General features: G+C 53.8%; 1 protein-coding gene across 5 annotated transcripts; it reads left to right on the top strand.

Moving 5' to 3' along the window:
• The first annotated feature begins 4,627 nt into the window (after positions 1 to 4,627).
• On the top strand, positions 4,628 to 20,810 carry Bcan (brevican). 5 transcript variants are annotated; one of them, XM_074047821.1, is made up of 17 exons: positions 4,629 to 4,795; positions 5,052 to 5,176; positions 5,831 to 5,953; positions 6,795 to 6,886; positions 8,674 to 8,784; positions 9,294 to 9,668; positions 10,004 to 10,178; positions 10,475 to 10,602; positions 11,031 to 11,324; positions 12,779 to 13,012; positions 13,544 to 14,173; positions 17,437 to 17,544; positions 18,067 to 18,225; positions 19,042 to 19,124; positions 19,445 to 19,589; positions 19,847 to 20,058; positions 20,362 to 20,810. In XM_074047821.1, the coding sequence occupies exons 5-17, from the start codon at positions 8,694 to 8,696 to the stop codon at positions 20,455 to 20,457; spliced, it is 2,730 nt and encodes a 909-aa protein (XP_073903922.1). In that variant the 5' UTR covers positions 4,629 to 4,795; positions 5,052 to 5,176; positions 5,831 to 5,953; positions 6,795 to 6,886; positions 8,674 to 8,693; the 3' UTR covers positions 20,458 to 20,810. The 5 variants fall into 5 exon arrangements, with proteins under 5 accessions (XP_073903923.1, XP_073903922.1, XP_073903920.1 ...); XM_074047822.1 differs by lacking the exon at positions 6,795 to 6,886 and having other exon boundaries at positions 4,628 to 4,795; positions 19,847 to 20,037; XM_074047819.1 differs by lacking the exon at positions 6,795 to 6,886.
• The last annotated feature ends 2,164 nt before the right edge of the window (positions 20,811 to 22,974 follow it).

Genomic DNA, 22,974 nt, shown 5'->3' with positions numbered 1-22,974 from the left:
TTTCCAATTCAGCCTGAAGATTAGAAATCTTTGTTTTGTCTCCTTCACTGACAGAGTTTCTTGGTTCTAACACCTTTACTGTAATCACTTATTTGCTTTATCATGATAAATAGCACTTTGTAATCATGCTCAATATAATAATACCACATATAATATAATATTATTATAATATAATAATATCACAATTAAGGCTGGTGGAGTGGCTCAAGTGGTAGAACGCCTGCCTAGCAAGCACAAGGCCCTGAGTTCAAACCCTGGTGCTGCCAAAAATAAAAAGTAATACCAACATTAAGCCAAGCACAGTGGCTTATGCTTATAATCCTAGTTACATGGGAGGTAGAGAGCAAAGGGATCACGGTTTGAGGCCTGCTGAGACAAAAAGTTTGAGAGACCCCATCTTAACCAATAAAAAGTTGGGTGTGGTGGGGCACACCTCGAATCTCACCTGTGCAGGAAGTGTAATTGGAAGGATTGAGGTCCAGGCCAGCCTGGGGAAAAAGTGAGACTCTATCTCAAAAGTAGCCAAAGCTGAAAGGGGCAGGGGTATGGCTCAAGTGGTAGAGCACCTGCCTGGCAAACATAGGCCCTGAGTTCAACCCCCAGTACACCAAAAACACATACAAACATAAATAAGTAAATAATACCAAGATTAAGACTTAGGTATGTTCTTAGAGATGTATATGGTCAATATGCTGAGTTTTATAAGCACTTGAAGAAAATTCTATGTGGTTTTGCTCCAACTTCATAAACAATTAGGTACCTTTGTTTCATTTGTTTTAGATTTTTAAGGATTACTTCCCTTTTCCTCTTTTTAATTTACTTCTTCCTATTTAAAAGCTGTGTTTTAATTATTTAAGACATTTACATGGCTCCAACATCAAAACCATTCAACAAAGTGTTATGAGCATCTTACTTGTGAGGAAACTGAACTCAGAGACAGTACATACCCCAGGCTCACTGAGAGGCCTCTCTATCATGAAGGCAGGGAGGGGACGGCAGGGAGCCTTGTGTGTGGGGGGGTCAATCCCTTCAGTTTCTTCAGCTGCTCTTTATGGAGCATGCTGGTCTCTTCCGAGCAAAAATGGGCCTGAACCCTTTGCCAGGGTCTGAGTGGCTCAGAGAGACAGTTGGCTTCTGCTAATGCAGCAGGGGTCTCCATGATGTTCAGCCTGTAGACCCCTTTTCTGTCTCCCTGCTGCCCTTTCTTCCCACCCCCAACCCCATTGGCTGCAGGAGCCCTCAGAACCGCACCCAGACATTTCTGCCCTCCCTCCACCGTGCTGGGGTCCTATGCTTCCTGGCCCCTTTCAGGAGCTATCAAAGCCCCCATTCTCTGAACACAGCTGTGCCATCATTCAACCCCAGTCCTACACCCCCACGGCTTAGGACCCAGGTGCAATGTGCTGAGCCTCAGAGAGGAGCTCAGCTGCCTTCCCCCTCCCCCACCTCCTAGTACTCAAGACTCTGGAAGGACAGGCCCTCCCAGAGGCCACTGTGGCTGGGAACCCAGCAAGGATGGCCTAGGCTAACACTGGAGATGGGGAACAGGGGAGGGAGGAACTTGGAGGGGGAAGTCTGTTTTCTCAACTTGGGTCATGGCCTTGGCTTTGGCCTGCATGGGGGCTGTTGTAGGGCTGGTGAAGGCAGGAGATTTATTGTTCTCAACCTGAAAGTCTGGAAAACTCCCCAGGGCCTGGGGGCGGGGGTGAGGGGGGGTGGGGGGAGTTGGGAGGCAGCCAGCTGGGCTGCATGTGGAAAAGGAAGATCTGCCCACACTCTTTTTCTTCTCTCCACCTCCATCTTTCTCTCCCCTGAAAGAGACAGCTGGGGGAGCCTGGTAGCAACTCTGGCCTGGGAAGCAGGAGCCAGGGTTTTTGTCATAGTTCAGACAAGGCTATGCGGTGTGACCCTGGGTGTCACTTCACACCCCTAAGACAAGGTCTGTTTCCTTGTCCAAAAGATAGCTAAGGTCACCTGAGACATTCTTCCCTGTTACTGAGTAGAAAGTTCTACTGCAAAGCTCTCCCCTCTCCCCTGCCCTCTGCTTCTGTGGATCCTTTTTGCTCCTAGTTGATGCCTGAGGTACCCTTTTCTGAGATCTGGAGGGGATACACGGAGGGAGGGCGCGATTTTGCTTTCTCTCAGAAAGCCAAGAGCAACGAGGAAAGTCCTATGGCCAAGGGTCAAGATGCAAGGCTCTGTAATTGGAAAGAAAGTCTCCAATCAGCAATTGCTAGTGCAAAATGCAGGTTAGACTTCAGAGTAAATGTTCCCAGCTGGAAGGCGGAAAAGCTGTGGGCAGGTGCTCATTTCCTCCTTGAAATGGCTCCACTCCCAAATGACCAGCCCTTCATGCAATCCCCAGGGGAGTGGGCCACTGAGCCCCCAGCCAGACCACCTGGTATGGATTAGAGGTGCATGTATATGCACGTGTGGGCAAGTGGCAAAATAAAAGAGGCAGATTTTGCTGTAACCAAGCCACGACCCAGAAGTTCCCCTCGCCCTGTGTGGGCACAGTGGATATTCAGCCAAGCACAGAGAAGAGGAGGTGGTCAGAGGAACTAAGCCCTTGGGGAGGCTCCAGCTGCACATGGCAAAGCAAGAGTCCCACCTCTTCTCGGCAGCAGCTGTCTGTTCTCTTGACCTGTCTGCTTTCCCACCAGGAGTCTGTCTCTTGGAACAGACTGTCTGGTACCAGAATTGTCCTAACCCAGGTGCTGCTGGCCTCAGTCAAGGTTGGAGTCTCCCAGGGCACCAAAATGTGCACCCACAGTTCTGGCAATGAGGTGAGGTGGCAAGAAATGTCACTTTCTCTGCCTTCTCTGGTCACAGCCAGGTTTCCCCGAGGGCAAGAACTGTGGTTACATCCCAGCCACCACTGGGATTGAATTTCAGCCACTTGGTTGCCTGGCCTGGTCTGGCTGGCCTCAAGCCCTGTGCAGCCTGTGTGGAAGTGAGCCCTGCAGAGCTGGAGTGGGTACAAGCAGGAGGACACCCATACCAAGACTGTCCTAGGGGAGGGAGCTCTTTCTGCTCTGATATGCAAGGTCTATTCCTAGCAGCCTTCTCAGATCCTTGCTCCCCACTAGACTTGGGATGCAGTTTTAAGGCCTAAAACTGCCTGACCCATAGGTGGCACCAGTTAATAGTTTAATGAAATGAATAAACTGAGACCTCCCCTCCTCCCTCCAAGACTCTCCAGGTGACTTGCTCTGTCCCCTTCAGTCACCAGCCCTGCCTGGGCCATTTGTCTTGCTGAGGGATCCTATGACACCCATCTCCAGGTCTTTCTGTCCTGTTCAGTAGACCTGGCCTCTGGGGAGGAGCTGGAATCTTCCCTTTAATCATCAAGGATTTGGGGAGGAGGGTTCCTCCCATTCCTGACCCTCTTAAAGCCTCTGAAGACAAGTCCACACAACCAAATCCACAGCATAGGACATGCCAACTCAGGCAGGAGGGTGGGTGAGTGGATTTAGGGTGTCTGGTAGGGAACAATCCAAAATTCCCAGGAGGGACTTAGGGTGCAGACTAGATGGAAGGCAAGACTGGGGACATGCCCTGAAGTTGCATTTATATTTCACACATACTACTTTACTGGGGATGCTGCTGGAGATTATGGGATCAAAGTCCCCACAAGCTACTCTTAGTGCCATCACTGGTATCCAGGGGAGAGGATCCAGACATCTGGCTCTCTTGCCCACAGTCTATGCCAGGGCTTCGCCTGGCGTCCCAGGAGGGAGGAGGGAAGAATGGAGAAAAAAGGAGGGCGAGCCTGGGAAAGCAGAGGGAAGCTGAGGCCCTGGGGCTGGGGGTGGGGTGGCGGGCATCATTGGTATTCTTGATGCAGTGGAGTCCTGATGGCAGGGCAGCACTCAAGGCCCACCCCCTGGCACCAGGCTGCACATTGGGCAGCCACAGTCCTGGCCAATAGGTTCTCTGGGTGCCCAGCAATGCCTGCACTTGCACATTGGTTTGTATGATCATTGATATCCACTCATGGTGCCACGGGTACCCCACACCCCCTAGAGCATTCTCCACCCTCTTTGCTTAACTCAGGCTTCTGCTGTCTAACCTCCATTCGTCCAGCTGCAAAGTCAACTCCTACTCTATGCAGGGAGTGGGAGCACCACAGGAGACAAAATTCAATCAGATCTTCCTCCAGGGAGGTGGCTGTGGTCATCGGCACCTCATCCTTGCTTTCAGAAAAGAGCTTCCCATTTTTATCAGGGAGGGGAGAAGGAGGGTGTTCCTCTTTCCAGGACCAGTCTCCCATTATCCCTTCATCCTCTTCCTTACTATGTTTGAGTCCCTCCTCCTTTCCCTTTGACAAATGAGAAGTCCCTCCGGTTGTCTAACTTTCAACCCGCCAGCTGCAACAGCATCTTCTAGCGCTCGGTCCCCGCCCCTCTGCCCTCCCTTCCTACTCCAAGTCCTCGTCTTCTCATCCCCGGAACGATGTCCTACTTCGCTTGTCCTTGCCCTAGCCGCGGGGAACCGATGTAGAGAAGGCAGCCGGTCCCGTGACCGTCCCGAGCCCCCCCGAGTTCCTGGCCAAGGGGCGGAGGTGGCCTGGAGGGAAGGGCGGAGCGGGGGCGGGGGGAAGAAAGGGGGTTTTGTGCGGCGCCCGGCGGGCCGGCGCCCTCTTCTGCGCGTCCTGCGGGCCCGGCCTCTCCTCGCGCCCGCGCAGTCCCGCCGCAGTCTCCGCTGCAGCTGGGGACCGAGCCGTGGACCCGGAGGAGACCCCCGAAGGAGGCGGCCAACTTCGCAGTGCCGCCCCCACCCCGGCCCTGGGAAGGTGAGTGCCACCGTATCCTGTCCACCCGGCCCTGGGAGGGAGAGAGCGGCTGCCCGTTGATCGGTGCCCACACCCTGCAGCCCTTGCCTGCGAGGTACCCAGCTCGACCCCTGGCATCTTCGCAAGGTCTTCCTGCCATCTTCCATCTACCTACTCCCAGCTCCGCCGCCCCCCCGCCCCCCGCCCCCCGCTGCCTGCATTTGACCTGCAGCCCTCTTGGACCTGACTAATGGGAACGCCCCTCTTGGTCCTCTAGTCGGCCTGCTGCGCTCCAGCCTCTGCGCGGCCGCGGACATTTCCGACCTTGTCCTGGGCAAGGCGGCGGTGGCAGTCGGGTCAGCCCCCGACTCCGGGGCGCTCAGGAGCGCAGGAGGAACCGCGGTGAGCAGCCCTTCTTCTGGGGACACCTTGCGGTAGCCGGCGACAGGAGCCGCGGGTGGTGGCTGAGCCCACTGGAGCTAGAATCCCAACTCTGCCACTTACTTGCTGTGTGACCTTGGGCAGTTATTTGGTCTTCCTGTAATGAGGGAAACTCAAACCAGTATTTTTCTCGAAGTTAAGGTGTCCACTGGAAGCATTTAGTAGGAGGCTGGACTCAGAGAGGCGATGAGGAACTGTTAGCTGGAATGGAGTTATCTTTCTTGCTTCTCTTCCTAGCACTGCCAGAGGGCTGGGAGCTTCCCCAACACCCCCAGGCACTTCCACACTCCTACCCCCATCAGAATAGCTGTGCCGCTATGTTTCTAACAGGAGTAGGGGATTAGCATCAGTTTTGCTGGCACCATTATCACCTGCATCCCTTAGGTTTCAGATCCCTTAGTGTTCAGGGACCAGTGTTCCGGACAGAGCCACTTGCAGTGGTACCAGTGCCTCTGGTACAGTGACTAACTGCGCATTGAGAACCCCATGGTCTACATTTCAGATTTCATACTGAAGGATCTGCAGCAGCTCAGCTGGGGATGTTGTTGAGGGTATTATTAGTTGTGCTTCCAATAAATAGGACTATTTATACAATTGTTGCAATTATTCCTGCAGGTGCCCAAGGCCTCACTGGTTTTGTGTAGGTTCAAGTTCTTCACACAGCCACTAAGAGGATAACAGAGCCAAGCTCTGGCCTCCTGTGCATCTCTGCTGAGCGAGCCCTTTGACTGGCAGCAGGTGGGCCTTTGGCTCCGAAGTGGTGGTGGGTGTTAGTCCTGTGTGGTTGGGTGCCCATACACACACACACACACACACACACACACACACACACACACACACACACACACACACGAGTTTGGTCTTGATGCTCTGTGGATGGGGTCTGAGAAGCCTGTAAGAGAGATGTGGACGTCCGTGGTTGACAGGAATGATGAAGAAAAGAGGAAACAGAGCTGAGTAGAGGAGTGGGTGCAGCTGGGGAAGGGACAGGTGATTGCTACATGCTTGAGGTTACAGGAATGGTGTGTCCTGCAGAGGGGCAGAGGGAGTCTGGGTGTGGGAGGGAGAGGCAAGGCCTGGAGTTCTGGTCTCCAATCTGTGCCACATGGCTTTCCTCAGAACTCTTAGCTATACTCAGAAGGGCCAAGGCCCCTGTGGGACTGTGGGGAGGAGAGACAGAGCTCTCTGAGGACAGCACTCTCTACTTGGCCCCTCTGGTCAGTGATTCCTGCTCTCAGAGGTAGGGTTGGTCACCACCCCCCCACACACACACACCATGTTCCAGGGCAGCCAGGGCTTCTCTGACCTCGCAGCCTCTTTCCTCACTCTCCTGCTCTTTGAACAGAGGTGAAATAGGTGGTCCAGGGTGTTGGCTCCAGAGTGACTCCAACTATATGGGTTTCTCGGCCACCTGTCAGAGTGGGGGCCATGCTCCAGAGAGGGGTGGGAAGGTACTGGAAAAACATAAAGAAGGCCCTGCCTAAATCCTGGCTCAGCCAGATTCATGTCAAACATCTCCCTAACTCTGGGCAGGCACTGGCTGCTCACTGCCTGCCTGTGCCAAATGTCCCCATTCCAGCCCTGATGACAGTGCTCTCCAGGCTCCTGCTGGACAGAGCTGGTCTAGGCGCCCTTTGACCTGGCCCCATCAAGAGTCTCCTCCTCCCAAAGGTACAGAGTGACCCTGATCATCTGGCTCCTGCCCCTCCTCCCCAATTGGACTTGAGGAAATGTCACCTAGCACAGCACAACAGGACATGGAGGGTACAGCATTGGGTGGGGGGAGGGGAACCTAACCCAGAGGATCTGGGAGAATGAAACTTCCCTCAGTTCAGGCTCAGGAAGGAGGGGACTGTATGAAGGAAGAACATGAGAAGACTGGAAAGATGGAGGTTGAATAGTGGGCCTGAGGTGGGAATGGGAATAAGGCTTATCTGTAGAAAGTCTTGCCCAAAGTCTAACTTTCATCCCTTCTGCTGCATCATCGCTGATGATTCTGTGTCATGCTTGGGTCCCTGTATTCTTCTAAATCTACCTTAAAGATGATGTTGGGCACTGTCTTCAGCTTTCTCTCCTGACACATTGACCTAGTGCCTGACTTGGCTTTGCTAGGGACCCAGAGTCAGCCCTCTCCTTCTCTGGGCATCAGTCTTCATTTCTCCATATCACATCCCACCTCTCTTACAAGAGTGTAAGTGCTGTGAGATCTTCAGAAGAATATTCTGGGTTCTAGAGCTTCTGATACCAGGAGTAGGAGGGGATGGTCTGTCTCTTTATTCTCACCGCCCCCCTTAGTCTAGTCCACCCCAGTCCAGGCCTTTCACAAAAGGTGGGGTGGGGGAAGGGGTAGGTTGGATGGAGGCCAGACTGGCAGAGACAGGAGCTTTGTCCTAGCTAGTTTCTGAGCCAGGAGATCCGGTGGGAAAGTCTGTGCCAGGCAGAAAGGAATGGCTAGGAGGAAGGGAGGGAGGATGGAAGATGCTGGGGTGCAAAGAGATGACTTTCCCTGTAAGTAATGGTGGGGAGGAGATAGAAGAGGGAATGAATTGGGGAGAATTTATGCGTTGCCTGGGTTCAGTCTCAGAGGCCCTCCTGGAGGAGGCCACGTGGGTGTGGTTCCCAGAGAGGAAGGCCCAGGCAGGGAAGACTGGAGAAATACTTCTGGAGAAGGAGGCTCTGGGTTGGAGAAAGGTGTCTGGCACTGGAAAGGCAGATGGAATTCTAAGTACAACTGTCCCCCAGCATCTGTGGAGGATTTGTTCTAGGACCCCCCAACAATGTCAATGTCTGTAGGTGATCAAGTCCATGTGGAGTACTTGCATGTAACCTATGCACATCCTCCTGTACACTTCACATCATCTCTAGATTACTTATCATACTAATGCAATATACATGCTATGTAAATACTTGTTATACTGTGTTGTTTAAGGAATCATGACCAAAAATGTCTGTACCTGCTCAGTATAGGCACAGGGTTTTTTCTGAGCATTTCCATTTGCAGTTAACTGAATGCACAGACATGGAATCATGTGGCTGAAGGACCAACAGTACAGTAGCACCCACCATTCATGCTATAAACATTCACTGAGCTGGCACTGTGCAGTGGCATGGGATATTTTGTAGTTAGATGAATATATAATATTTATAGATATATAGATATGGATATAGAAGATATATAGCTATCTCCAAGCAAAGAGACCAAAAACAAACAAACAAACAAAATACAAAGGCCCAGAGATGGTAAGGAATTTGGCTGATGTCACACAGTAACAGCATTGACTAAGATGGAGGTCTTGGCTCTAAGGAGGAATCCCTTGGCAGAGAGACAGGGATCAGAAACAGAGCCAACAGTGAGGTAGGGGAGTGAGCTTCTGGGGCTGGGATATGTGTGAGCTTATGTAGGTGGCACAGAACTAGTGAAAGTCCATCCTGAAGTCTAACCCCCATCTTTCCTCAAGTCCCTCCATCAGCTCGCAGCATGATCCCACTGCTTGTGCCCCTGCTGGTTGCCCTGGCCCTGACCCAGGTCCCTTCGGCCTTAGCTGATGTACTGGAAGGGGACAGCTCAGGTAAGCAACACCCCTCAGAGGCGCTATCTCTGTGTCTCTGTCCTCCTCCCCCAGGCAGAGAGAGTGGTATCTCCTTCAGCCCCACCCACTTGCTTCCAGCTTTGGGGGACCCAGGGAAGAGACAGAATTGGGAGAAGGTCTGGACTGGGGCACATGGAAATGCGGGATGAGTTGTGGGCCCCTTGTAAGTGGGGAAATCTTCGGGATCGGGTTGGGGAGGGGCATGAGGTGCAGGGCTGAGGACCCTAGGGTGAAGGATAGGGGTCCTGGGTGAATGGTGATAAGAGGCAGAAAGGAGTGGAATTGGGGGAAGACTGGAAAACTTAGTGGACAGGGTTGGAGGACCCAGGCCTCCTGGTCAGCGGACCTGGGATGCGGATCTTGGGGTGGACCTGGGAGACACTGGAGAATGGGCCTGGAGGATCCAGAGCGGGGCAGGGGTAGGGGCTGGGCTTGGAGAGCTCGGGTGGGTCCTGGCCTAAGTTGCAGCCGGCCCCGCCCACCCACAGAGGACCGCGCCTTCCAAGTGCGCATCGCTGGCGCCGCGCCACTGCGGGGTGTGTTAGGCGGCGCGCTCACCATCCCGTGCCACGTCCACTACCTGCGGCCGCCGCCCAGCCGCCGGGCGGTGCTGGGCTCTCCGCGGGTCAAGTGGACCTTCCTGTCCCGGGGCCGGGAGGCGGAGGTACTCGTGGCACGGGGCCTGCGCGTCAAAGTGAACGAGGCCTACCGGTATCGCGTGGCGCTGCCTGCCTACCCGGCTTCACTCACGGATGTCTCCCTGGTGTTGAGCGAGCTAAGACCCAATGACTCAGGAATCTACCGCTGTGAGGTCCAGCACGGCATTGATGACAGCAGTGATGCTGTGGAGGTGAAGGTCAAAGGTGAGAGGGCAGGGATAGAGAGAGGAGGTCCCTGGAGAGAAAGGGAGGAGAGAGGACTACCTACCCTGGGGAGCCCTCAATCTGGGGGAGGAAGCAGATTTTGCACCTGGACGATACAGACTGAGTTGGCAAAGGAGGTTGGAGACAGTCCTTTGTTACCTCCTTTCTCTCTTCAGGTGCAGGAAATGCTACCCACAGTCTAATTTAAGTCCCTCCTGCTGTAGAGTGAACACCACTTGGACTTTATCCTTTGTGTACAGGGGAGTGACCAGGAGGTGAGGGGAGGTCAATGTGCTGGGTGATCACCCTACTCAGGAGTCCTCTCTGCCCCTCAGGGGTCGTCTTTCTCTACCGGGAGGGCTCTGCCCGGTATGCTTTCTCCTTTGCTGGTGCCCAGGAAGCCTGCACTCGCATCGGAGCACGCATTGCTACACCTGAGCAGCTCTATGCCGCCTACCTTGGGGGCTATGAGCAGTGTGATGCTGGCTGGCTGTCCGACCAGACTGTGAGGTGGGCTGGGGCTGTGGACCAGGGGCTTCCATTTGTCTCTGATATAGCTGTGTCCGCCAGTTGTGCCAGGGGCTGCCTGGTGCCTTAAGCTGGACACACAGGGCTTCTTGCCTCTGAGAAGAAGGTTGGCCTAAAGGAGGGTGGGTGAGGCCAGGCCTGGGGGTGTTCTTCCTTGCAGAGATGGGACAGCCAGCCTATTGGCAATTGGCTGCACTGGTAGGGCACTGAGGTCAGTAGAGTCAGTTGGGATGTCCCTGGGGAAGGCACTGTATGTATGGAGACCCCTCTCTCCTCAGGTATCCAATCCAGACACCACGAGAGGCCTGTTATGGAGACATGGATGGCTACCCTGGAGTCCGGAACTATGGAGTAGTAGACCCGGATGACCTCTATGATGTCTACTGTTACGCGGAAGATCTAAATGGTGATCACGAGTGAGGGCTTCCCATCGGACAAGCCCCTTCTCCAGCACTGCCCTTAGGTCCTCCTGGGACCTCAGCTGGATTTCACTGTCATTCATGTGTTTAAAGGGGCAAGCAGTAGCCCTCTCTTCAAACCCTATCATAGAGGCAAGTTCATGAGCAAAGCCTCAGAGAGGTGCCAGGAGACTGAGTTGGAGTTATAACTCTTTGGCTACATGCTGTTCAGTCTCTCTGCATGACTCTTTGCAGAATGAAGAACTTGGGCCAGGTTCTTTTGTCCATCTTGAGGTTCTATCCAGAGTTTGATTCTATAAAGTAGGGTAGTTGTCACAAATAAGGAGACAGAGGCCTGGAGAAACTTGCCCAGGGTCCTTTGGGAGCCCAGGGTGGAAGTGGCTACCAACTGACCCAGCTCCTCTTCCCCACCCAGGAGAACTGTTCCTAGGTGCCCCTCCAGACAAGCTGACATTGGAGGAGGCACGGGCATACTGCCGGGAGCGGGGTGCAGAGATTGCCACCACTGGCCAGCTGTATGCAGCCTGGGATGGTGGCCTGGATCGCTGCAGCCCAGGCTGGCTGGCTGATGGCAGTGTGCGCTACCCCATCGTTACACCCAGTCAGCGCTGTGGTGGGGGTCTGCCTGGCGTCAAGACCCTCTTCATCTTTCCCAACCAGACGGGATTCCCTAACAAGTACAGCCGCTTCAACGTCTACTGCTTCCGAGGTGAGCCCACCACCTACAGAGGCAAGACCAACCTCAGAGGAGTATTGATCCCAGAAAGTCTGCTTCCCAGTTCTGACCAGTTCCTCTTGGGCCTTTGCCATTTGCCTGAAGGAGTCTTGGGTTGTGCCCAGCTTGTCTTCCAGGGTTCTAATTCTGGGCATGCCCCCTGACTTGGTCTCACTCAGCTTTGTGAGCTCAGCTGTGTGAGGGAGTAATCTCATGCTTGTCTCCTCCAGTTTCAACACTGCCTCTCCATATTGGGCTACTAAACTCCTATTTCCTATCGGCTTATTGGCAGAACAGAGATGACTGACAGTCTCTGAATCCAATGAACAGTCTGCTCGAGTTCTGTTGACCAAATACCCCCAGGAGCTCTCAAGCAGGTTTTCAGAACTCAGGGCTTAAAGGTGTCAGATCTTTAACCACCAAATACTGATGGATAGACACAATTCCCCCACAGGGAGCAGGACATGAAGGGCAGCTGGGTGCAGATGATGAGGCAAGCACTTTCTCCTGAAAGAAGTGGCAGGAGGAACTGGATAGGAGAGAGGAAAGGAAAGGGGAGAATGACTGCAACTGGGACAAGTGGCGGACAGAGGGCGCATAGGCGCAGGATTGCTGGTCTGGTGTGGAGCAGGGCAGGGACAAACTGTCCTATCTCACCTGGCTGGGCACAGATGGCCCTCAGGGCTTTTCCTAGCCCAATTTCACCTTTGCTTCATTGGTTTTCTGCTTTCAGTTCCCTTCCCAGTGGACAATGTAAGCCATCCTAAATCTCTTGAGTATTTGAAAGGAACAGATCCCCCAAGGAGATGACCCCTTCCTTTTCTCTGTTGCCGTAACACTAAGATCCTCAGGTGGTGACTGTTAAATATTCTTTCTACACTTTACCTTTTCAGCATTCCTGTAGGGATGAAGCCTGTCCCCTTCCATTTCAAGAATTTTGGGATGAATAAGATCCCTGGCACCTTGACCCAAGCCCAAGATCCTGAACTCACTCTACCCATACTTCTGTCCACATCCCTTCACTCAAGGGAATAGCTTTCACCTGAGCCCTTCCTGACACCTTAAAAGTAGAGCATCCCATTCCTCTGTCTTCTAATGCTGCATAAGTGTTCTTTACATTGTAACATTATAGAATAAGTTTGTCTATTATCTGTATCTAGAGTATAAATTTCCTTGAGGGAAGGAAGTTTGTTATTTTATTCTACATTGCATGCTCAATGTCCAGGACAGTTCTTGGCATGATATTAAGTAGGCACTTTATTAATGCTTGATGAATGAGTGAAAAAGTTCTGAGCCCCAGTGGGTGCTCCAAAGGGAAGCTGTGAAAGAATTGAGAGGATTTCAGGGTGTGTCTGACAGTCTAACCCAGAGCCCTCACATGCAGACCATGACCAGGGAGGGCAGAGCTGACTATTCAGCCTTCCATCAGCACTTTCCTCCTGCCACAGACTCTGCCCACCCCTCTGCCATCCCTGAAGCCTCCAACCCAGCCTCTGATCCAGCCTCTGATGGACTAGAGGCCATTGTCACAGTGACAGAAACCCTGCAGGAACTGCAGCTGCCTCAGGAAGCTATGGAAAATGAGTCCCGTGGGGCCATCTATTCCATTCCCATCATGGAGGATGGAGGAGGTGGAAGCTCCACCCTAGAAGACCCAGCAGAAGCCCCTAGAACCCTCCTAGGTAACTCAAATCCCTTACTCTGAGGGCAGTTTGGGGCAGAAGGGAGATGCTGGGGTCATGGTTCACATGAGTCTGCCCTGTCCTTTCTCAGCAGCTCAGTGGTGCAAAGCATCTCTCCTCTCCCTCTCCCAAACATTGTCTTTTTAGTAAATTCCACCTCCAGTTCTCTGGGGCTAGAGATGCTTGGACTAAGGGGTCGGTCCCTGGGAAGGAGAGATGTCCTTTCTTCCATCCCTCCTCTGCCTTACCTACCCAAAACAGTCTAGAGAGTGTGGACAAACCAGGAGAGGGAGATGTTTTCCTGAGTTAATGACAGAGCTGCAGAACCTTCTCAAGTGTTGCCTCAACAATGCAGCTCAAGTTGATGTTCTCCTAGTGTGGTGCAAAGACCACCTTTTCCCAAGGCCCGCCCTTTTCCTCTCCTTCAAGCCCAGCCTTTCTCCCCTTCCCTTGCTTCTTCCCTTCCCCTGCCTTCTTCCCGTCCTCTAGATGGTGCTGTCCCTGGTGCTGAATTGTTTGTGCTTTGCCCAGAATTTGAAACCCAATCCATCCTACCACCCATGGGGTCCCCAGAAGAGGAAGACAAGGCACTGGAGGAAGAAGAGAGATACAAGGATGAAGAAGAGACAGAAGAGGAGGAAGAGGAGGAGGTGGTTGAGGATGAGGACCTGTGGGCATGGCCCAGCGAGCTCAGCAGCCCTCTCCCCACTGAGCTGGACACAGAGGAGTCACTCTCCCAGGCGTCCCCACCAGCAAAGGCTGTCCTGCAACCAGGCGCATCACCACCTCCTGATGGAGAGTCAGAAGCTCCCAGACCTCCAAGGGTCCGTGGACCACCTACAGAGACTCTGCCCACTCCCAGGGAAGGGAGCCTAGCACCCCCACCACCTCCCATTCCAGTTGGGACAGAAGTGGGGGAGGAAATTGGAGGTCCTGAGCTATCTGGGGTCCCACGAGGAGAGAGTGAGGAGACAGGGAGCTCCGAGGATGCCCCTTCCCTACTTCCAGCCACACAGGCCCCTGAGGGTACCAGAGAGCTGGAGGCCCCATCGGAAGAGAATTCTGGAAGAACTGTCCCAGCAGGGACTTCAGTGCGGGCCCAGCCAGTGCTGCCCACTGACAGTGCCAGCCGAGGTGGAGTAGCTGTGGCCCCCTCATCAGGTAACTCTGCCCAAGGCTCAGTCTTCCTCTCCATCCTCCTTTTACTTCCCCTGGACGTATGGATCACCTGACCTATAGGCCTTTAATTCACCATTGCCCGAGACTCACCTGTCCTTTGCCTTCATTCTTTTACCCACCTGTGGGTCTCCTGTCTTGGATACCCTCACCTTGTGACTTCCATCCCAGCTCTCTGACTCCTCACCCTGTAGCCCTGTGACCCTAGCTCTGCCACTGACCACTGATAACCCTTGCTGCCTTTGGGCCCTCCACCTGTGGCTCACATCTCACTGGTCCCTCAGGGCCTCTTCAGGGTGCCTTTATATCTATTGCACTCTTTGGGGCCAGGCCCATCTTCTGCTGCTTCTCCTCTCCTCTGTGTGCCATCCCTTCAGCCACCTCCCTGATAGCAGGGAAGCCTGGGATACCATCCCCACCCCTTAGCCTCTGGGGTCCAGGAGAGCCCTCACCCCCACAGAGCCTTAAGCCACTACTTCTGTGAAGTATTTTTTGATTGTTTCATGGAAAACAAGCCTTGGAAATAAATACCTATTAAACTGCTTTGTAACCAACCTTTGACACCCTGTCTCCATCTCCAACTATCTACCTTTCTCATTGCATGGGTCTGTGTCATGGGCAGCTCTGTAAATGCTTTTCTTTGGCTCCATGTCTTTCCCTGTCTCTGTCTTTCTGCATCTCTTCTTTTTCATCTTCTGCTGACATCTTTGCCTGTCATAGCAGTCTAACAGCCCCTCTGTCTCCTAAGTCTCTCTTTCTCTACACTCCCCCTTCTTATTGATGAGATCATCCATTTGACTGTACACATGGCCTAAGAGGAACAATCACCTATCTGTCTGCAGGAGCCTGGGAGTTGTAGTCTCTCACTCCTCATGGGAAGAAACCCACACAGCCTGGGCTGTGTGATGTGTACTTACAATCATTTCTGAGTCACTTGGGGGCTCCTTATAGAGTACCGATGGAAACAGTCTCTTAACATGGAGCCAGATCCCCCAGCATCCAGGTGCCCTAGCCCCTCAACCCCACCCCATATCTCATCAAGGAGCAGTATCTAACTCCCATCCACTGTCCCCAGTGTCCCTTTCCTCCACTAACCCCTGCACTAATGATGCCTGTGCCCCCAGGAAGAATGGCTTCACCCTCCCCAGCCAGAAGGATCTATTGCCAATGCTGGAGAAGATACAGATGGGGGGAGGAAGAGGGTAGGGGGAGTTAGCTTCCAATGTCTGAAAGAAGCCCTACCTACTCACAGAAGGTTCAGATTCCATTGGAGGCCCCTAAGAAGGTTGGGATCTTCCCAGGCCCAGGCCCTCTTCTCCTAGATGGCTCAGGTGGGCTAGGGTTTCCTGCAGGGTCACCCATTTCAACTGTGGGCTCTCTGCCCAGCTGGCCTTGGAGTTCATACTGTTCATACTGCTGGGGTGGGAAGAGGGTTAAAGGTGAGAAAGGAGCACCACTGGATGTCTCTGCAGTGTCTTAGCCCACCTCAGAGAGGAGCCAGAGGACCCTGGCCTGCTATGTCAGCAGGAGGGAAGGAAAAGCTTTCTAGCTGTGTTTAGCAATTGGCCCTAAAAAGTTAGGAGGAGGAAGACATGAAAGCCCTAAGAAGAGTCCCTTCACCCTACACTGCCTACCCTGAGTTCAGGTCCTGCAGCCCACAGCCAGGGGTGAGAATTTGGACTGGTGGCAGGGAGAGGACCAAGGATGGAATTTGAGAGTCTGTGTCTACCAAGCTTGGAGGACTGCACAGGAAGGAGAGGACAACAGGAACAGTAGGAAAGTGTGAGAAATGGAAGGGGTTCAGGACTCCTTCACTCTGCGGGGGGCTGGTGATTAATTGACTAAATGAAACACCTGGGGCAAGAAGTTGGGGTGGGCAGCACTACCTGCTGGTAGGAAACAACCATGGGGAGGTGACAGGGGAGTGGTGCTAGAAAGGCTGATTCATTTTACTCAAAACAGTTAGGTCATCCCAGTATTCTTTGAATCCACTCCAGCTTCTCCTCCCCCACTCCTGCTCAGATCCTCACCAGTCAGTAGAACCTGAGGCCAGGCCAGTATGAAGCATTGTGGGCCTTGGCCTCAGCTATTGGGAGTGGATGGTGAGTCTAAAAGGTCCTTCCCTGGGATGTTTCCCCTCCCTTATGGTGAGGGCCCCTGACCTGCACTGTCAGTCTATGGAACCATCTTCCCTGGGTCATCTGGACCAGAAAGGAGTGGCAACTGACCTTTTTCAGCACCCAGGCACCGCTGAGAACAGATACCTCCTGCCCCAGGGGCTAGAGAGAAGGAAGATGGCTTAGCCAAGCAGAACAGGATACAGATAACAGATTGCAGGCCTTCAGGGCAGTGTGGTAGTCTAAGAGGACTTCCTGGAGGAGAGAGCCAGAAGGAGGGAGTAAGATGGATTTGGGCTAGGGAACCTGGCCCATAGTGAAGAAAAGAGAAGAGTGGTAAGGGGAAAGAGTCTGGGTGAGAGAAGAAGGGGAGACAAGCAGGTTGGATGATGTAGAGAGAAAGCTGAGTGTGAGGAACAGGGGAACTGCTGCAGCTTCCTTCCTAAGCTGGACAAACAGGAGTGGGGCACAGAGTTAAGAAAGCAGGCTCGATCTCCACTAACAACTTCTGATCTGGCTGTCTGTCGGGCTCTGCCAGTAGACAGCAGGGAGACTGGTTACATTCACCTGGACCACCCCAACATCAGGTCTCAGGAGGGGTGGAGGCAGGCCACACTCACTATTGCTATGGTAATTCTCTACCCACCTCCTATTCCACCCAGCCCACCCAGACTGTACAGAACTGTGCTGGGACCTGCCACAAAGACAAGGGGATGTGGAATTAAACTCCTGGCCTAGAGAAAGGAAAGTGACCTGCCCAGTGTCACACAGAAGAGCTAGGAGCTGTTAAGAGTCCAGGTCTCATGATTGACAACCCAATGTCTTTCCCCTTAGTGGGGTTAGATGAGGACTTTCCTGGCTTCTTCCCCTTAGCCCTTGTTGGACTGAGCCCACGCTGGTTTGTATGACAGTGGCTTGCACAGAAATGAGCCAGTGATGAACTAAGAGATGAAGGGAGAGAAACCCAGAACTCAGGGCTGGGCTGCAGCAGGAGCAGGCTCAGTGGGAGAACTGCTAGCTCCCAAGAGAGGGAGGTCAGGGCTAGGGGATCCTTTGGGCCCTCCCCTGGAGGACTCAGGCTGCAAATCTGTGCTCCTCTTACTTCCCCACCTCACTTCTTTCCCCCCTTAGGTGACTGTGTCCCCAGCCCCTGCCACAATGGTGGGACATGCTTGGAGGAGGAGGAGGGGGTCCGCTGCCTATGCTTGCCTGGCTATGGGGGGGACCTGTGTGATGTTGGTGAGTTGAGTGGCATGAGCAGGGCGGGGCAGATCTAAAACCTGATCCCCGTCCCAATATACTAGTTCTGGAGGGGGAGGAGGTCACTGGTTTGGGCCTTGTCGTGAATGAATCCCCATCTTAGGCAAGTTACACAACTTCTCTGAACCCTGTGCTCAACATCCTCCAATGTTAAGGGAACCAGAATGCCTCTTAGAGTTGAACACACTCCTGGCATTGGGCAGGTAGTCATTGTCACTTTCCCTTTTGTGAAGAGATAAGGGCACAACTGTTCTCTAGGACAGAGGTGCAGAAACCCAGCCCAAACTCCAACTCACGCTGGTCCCTGTCACTAGAGAAGCAAGGTGGCCCCTGCCATAGAGCCCCTCCAGGCTCCTGCAGGCTTCTTCTTCCCCCCAGCTCCTTGGCACCGCCCTCCTACTTCTTAATCCCACCTCTCCCAGTGGTGGAAGGAGGCCAGTCAGTTCCTTTCCCTGGAAACCTGGCTCCTCTTCCTAAGATGCCCTTCCTTCTGTGTCCCAGGCCTCCGCTTCTGCAGCCCAGGCTGGGACGCCTTCCAAGGCGCCTGCTACAAACACTTTTCTACACGAAGGAGCTGGGAAGAGGCCGAGACCCAGTGTCGGATGTATGGCGCGCATTTGGCCAGCATCAGCACGCCGGAGGAACAGGACTTCATCAACAGTGGGCTGGGGCCTACTCGGGAAGGGATCCTCGCACACTCACCCGCGCTCACTAACTCTCTTACTCGTCATTTCATGCACTCGTTACTTGTTTTCCCTCTAGGACCACATTTATTCATTTATTCATTCATTCACTGTTTCCTTCTCTCTCCTGCTTCCCACGCCACACTAAAACAGTGGGGCTGAGGCCCGAGAGAAACTGCACCTTCACTCACCTCTGACTCTCCTACTTCTGTCTGCTTTTCCCATCTCTGCTGTTAAAGGGCTTGCTCTTTTCCCAGCTTCCCCTGTCCTGCCCACCTCCAAGGCGCCGCCTTCCCTCTGGCCAGTGTGCAGAGGTTGGAGGGAGCCAGAAGAAAACAGGGAGAGGCCGGAAGCTAGTGGCCCGCGCCTGTAATCCTAGCTACTCAGGAGGCAGGTATCAGGAGGATGGCAGTTTGAAGTCAGCTGGAGCAAATAGTTCGCAAGACCCTATCTCGGAAAAAAGCCAACATAAAAAAGGGCTGTTTGGAGTGGTTCAATGTGTAGGCCATGAGTTCAAACCCCAGTACCGGGGGGGGGGGGGGGGGGGGGGGGGGGGAAGAAGCTGAGGGTGTGGTTCAAATGGTCTAGAGCGCTTGCCTAGAATACTTGAGACCCTGGTTCCGATTCCCAGCACCGGACGGGGGCGGGGAGGGGGGGGTTGTGGGGACTTGTGGATTTTGGATTTCAGGAGGAATTTCCCCAGCGATCACCCACAGACAGGTAACAGGTAATGGCCACCATCTGCTGGCAGCAGCGCTCACTGCACACCTTCTCCTCTGCCATTCTTCCCTAGATCAATACCGGGAGTACCAGTGGATTGGGCTCAATGACAGGACCATTGAAGGAGACTTCCTGTGGTCAGATGGGGTCCCTCTGGTGAGATGCCTTGGCTGCCCTCATGCCATCAAGTTCACTTCCCTTCCTTTCTTTTTCTGACCTTCTACCCTTCCTACACCCCCTTCCCTCTTCTGGTTCCCTCCTCCCTTTCTGTGTCCCACTCTCTTCTCTCTGGCTCCCATTCTCCCTCTCCCAAAGCCTCTGCCCTCTTATTTCCCCTTCCTGAACATCCCCCAAACCCTTCGCCTTTCCTCTCCTGGAGTCTCTCCCAGCTCTCCCTGGATCCTCTAAGCCCATTCCCCCAGGGCTTATGGAGTTGGGGCTCCTCACCACCTCCTCTGCCCTCCCCTCCCCCCCAGCTCTATGAGAACTGGAATCCTGGGCAGCCTGACAGCTACTTCCTTTCTGGAGAGAACTGCGTGGTCATGGTGTGGCATGACCAGGGACAATGGAGTGATGTGCCCTGCAACTACCACCTGTCCTACACCTGCAAGATGGGGCTGGGTGAGGGTGGACAAGGGAGGGGAGGAATTGGGACTAGGAGGTTCCAGGGAATGATGTTTATAGAAGGAGGGTGCAAAGCTACCCCAAGGAGTCAGAGTTATCAGACCATGGGAGGAATAACAAATTACATAGGTCCACTCAGAATCCCTGATTCTTTTTATCATGTCATGGCCATTCTTTTCCTCCTCATCAAGATTCTGGGAACCATCATCCACACAACCAAACTCCTAGCTCCTAACTGTGTCCCTTCCCTGCAGTGTCCTGTGGTCCCCCACCGGAGCTGCCCCTTGCTCAAGTGTTTGGTCGCCCACGGCTGCGCTATGAGGTGGACACCATACTTCGATATCAGTGCCGGGAGGGTCTGGCCCAGAGCAACCTGCCACTGATCCGCTGTCAGGAGAATGGTCATTGGGAGCTCCCTCAAATTTCCTGTGTGCCCCGAAGGCCTGTGAGTGCCAGGAAGAGACAGGTGGGCCACTAGTCAACAGAAGCCCTGGGTTCCAATCTAGCTCTGTCTGTGAGCTTGCAGTAGTCACTTCCCCTCTCTGGGGCAAAGATAAGGAATTAGTCTGGATGCTGTGGAGTCTCCTCCAGTACTAATGTCTGAGAACATGTAGCTCATTCTGGGTTCTTGAGGGCTGAGTCAGGACAAGTGTTTTGATAAGGGCAGGGGTCAAGGAACAAGAATACCGGAGAAGCTCTGAGAAGACAGGAGGGTGAGAAGACTCAACTTCCACCCAGGGTGGAGAGTGAGTATGTGTGTCTTCCCCAGGCCCGCACTCTGCACCCCATGAAGACCCCAGGAGGACATCAGGGGAGGCTCCTGGGACATCGGAAGGCACTGTTGCTGCCTCCTTCTGGTCTCTAACGGCAAGGCCTCCAACTCTGTCCTCACCCCCTGTGCTCTTCATGTATCACAGGAAGTGACACATGAGGGGGTGGAGCTGAACTCCAGGTGACAGTGCCTGAGGGCTTCCAGGAAACACCTGGGTGGCTCCCCCAGCCTAGGCCCTCTTTCTCCTGCCTGGGCCTCAGGCTTTCCCCTCAGGGCAACTGGTAAGTCCCTAAGTGCCTCAATTGCCTTCTCCCTGCCAGCCATACTGTCCCCTCCATTTGTGTGGGGTGCACTGTGCCCACTCATCCGTAATTTTCAAAGGGGATGGGTTTGCAGGATGGAGTGCCAGTAAAACCAGCAGAAAATAAAGTTGTGTTTGAGCTCAACATGTTTGGTGTGTGTGAGAGAGAGAGAAGAGAGATGGGTTGTGCAGGATCTCCTGGGATAGAGCTTCTGTGACTATAAGCTTCCAAAAGTCAAAAAAGTCCCCAGATGTCAGTGGGTAAAACAGTGTCTGGCACAGAATAGCTACCCAGTAAGTACTCAGTGAACAGAGGACCCCTCAGGAGTTGGGGACAGCGGCAGTAGTATAGCAGGTTTCGAAAGTGATGAGGTGCCCAAGGCGCGAGGGGGGAGGGAGTCTCAGAAAGAGGTGTGCTTTGGTGTTCCAGTTCTGAGCTTCCGAGGGGATGTGAGGGTGAAGGCACTGCAACTGGCCTAGGGGCTGGACGGCAGGAAGGCGTACCTCCAGCAGCGGAGGTAGAGATGCAGGAAATAGGGACACAAGGTAGGTAAGCTCAGAGGAGTCCCCTGTGGGTTTCACAAGCTGTGACCAGCAGGGGGCGCTGCGGCTGAAGTTCTGAGAGGGCCGTGTGCGCGTGCGTGAGTGAACGCGGGCGGCAGACGCGCAAGGAGTCCCAGGAAGCTCCGACTCGCCAGGGGGCGCCGCAGTCTTTCTGACGCGCCGGGGGTGGGATGGGGAGGGGAGGGGAGGAGAAGAGAATGAGACTTCCGGCCATCATGAGCTGGCCCCGCGGGCTATGAGTCAGCGAAGGTTGAGATGGTGAGGTCACCCTGTGAACTAGAGAGAGAATGACCGAGTGTGTGCATGAAGTAGCGAGCTCTTGTGTGTGCACCTCTTGAGAGTGTACAGAATTGTGCCTTTGGTAAAATTGTGTGGGGATGCGGGCTGTCACACTTGGCCACACGCAGTCACATATGTACACACTCCTGTTACTGCCCATTCAGTTACAACACATTCATCCTCATAGGCAATTCTTTTTCTCAAAGTCACGAAAATCTGGTAAAACCAAGAGGCATGGAGACAGATCCAGAGAAGCAAAACGCTGAGAAATATACAGAACCCAAGAGATAGTGAGGCAAGACCGACAAAGACAGGTTCAGGACAGATGCGATGGTGGAGCCAGGGCACTCCCAGGCCATCCCTGCCCAGGGGCCTTAACACCCGATGTCTAAACCCTGAACAGTTGGTCTGAGATTCCAGCACTGACCTCCCAGGTCCTCCCACCCCTACCTCATTCCTTCCTCTCCCACCTTCTACCCTCCCCACACAGCCAACCTAGTATGGCTGGGAGTGGGGGTTGGTGCCTAAGGAGCTACAGGGAAGAGGGCTGGAGTGGAACCCCACTTTATCCTGTAATAGCCTGGGATTACCTACTTAAAGCATTTTTAGGGATGTCAGGGCATTTAGCTGGAACTGTGAGTGGATAAAGACCCAGGGGACCTTTAAGGGTGGGGCCTGAAGACAAGAAGGCTTGCGGTCTTAGGGCAATACTCAGAGATCCTCCTCACTGAGGTAGAGTTAACTTATAGAGCATGTTGGGTTGCCTGGAGATCCCAAAGTTTTGTCACTTAGTATCCTACAGGCAGGGTCCATCATGTTCTCAGATCTGTCGGTGAGGAGAGTCCTAGAGGTACATGGAGGGTAGGGGGGCCTGGAACTAGAGTCCCTCCCTTCCCCACACCTGCTGGGTTGCTCTGGCAGGGCCGGAAACGGAAGCCTTCTCCTGGCTTTGTTGGGCTTCCTGGGGAAAGGGGAGCTGGTTCAGGGATGACTCAGCCGTGCCCTACTCAGAATCCAAGCCCTGGTCCAGTGTGTGCACATGCACGTGTGTAATTGTGGAGAGGAGGGGAGAGGGAGGTGAGAGAGAGAGAGCGCTTTGGCCTACCTTGGCCCCCTCAGGGGAGGAGATGCAGTGGGGGCTTCCCCTGTGGCTGCCTTTGCCTCAAGGGCACAGTGCAAATCAGACCAGGTGCTTGCCCTGTCAAGGCTCTGGATGTGAGATTCAGCTCTCAGTCTCCTTCTGACATGTCTAGAGTGGGGTCCCCCACAGGGTGTCCTGTTCCAGGGATGAGGGAGGTCACACTGTAGGGAGTGTTTATGGAGAGAGTGGAGCCAGTATAGGCGAAGGAGCTGGGAGCCTGTGAGACTGAGATGGCCTTCCAGAGAGCCCCATTCACCAGGTCCCTGCTTACCAGGCACCTCTGACCATCACCACCTCCTCTGTTCTCCCCCACACCCCTATCTCC

The sequence above is a fragment of the Castor canadensis genome, chromosome 11 (genome assembly GCF_047511655.1).
Source record: "Castor canadensis chromosome 11, mCasCan1.hap1v2, whole genome shotgun sequence".
In the NCBI taxonomy this organism is placed as follows: Eukaryota; Metazoa; Chordata; class Mammalia; order Rodentia; family Castoridae; genus Castor; species Castor canadensis.
This window is presented reverse-complemented; position numbering and strand designations above follow the sequence as displayed.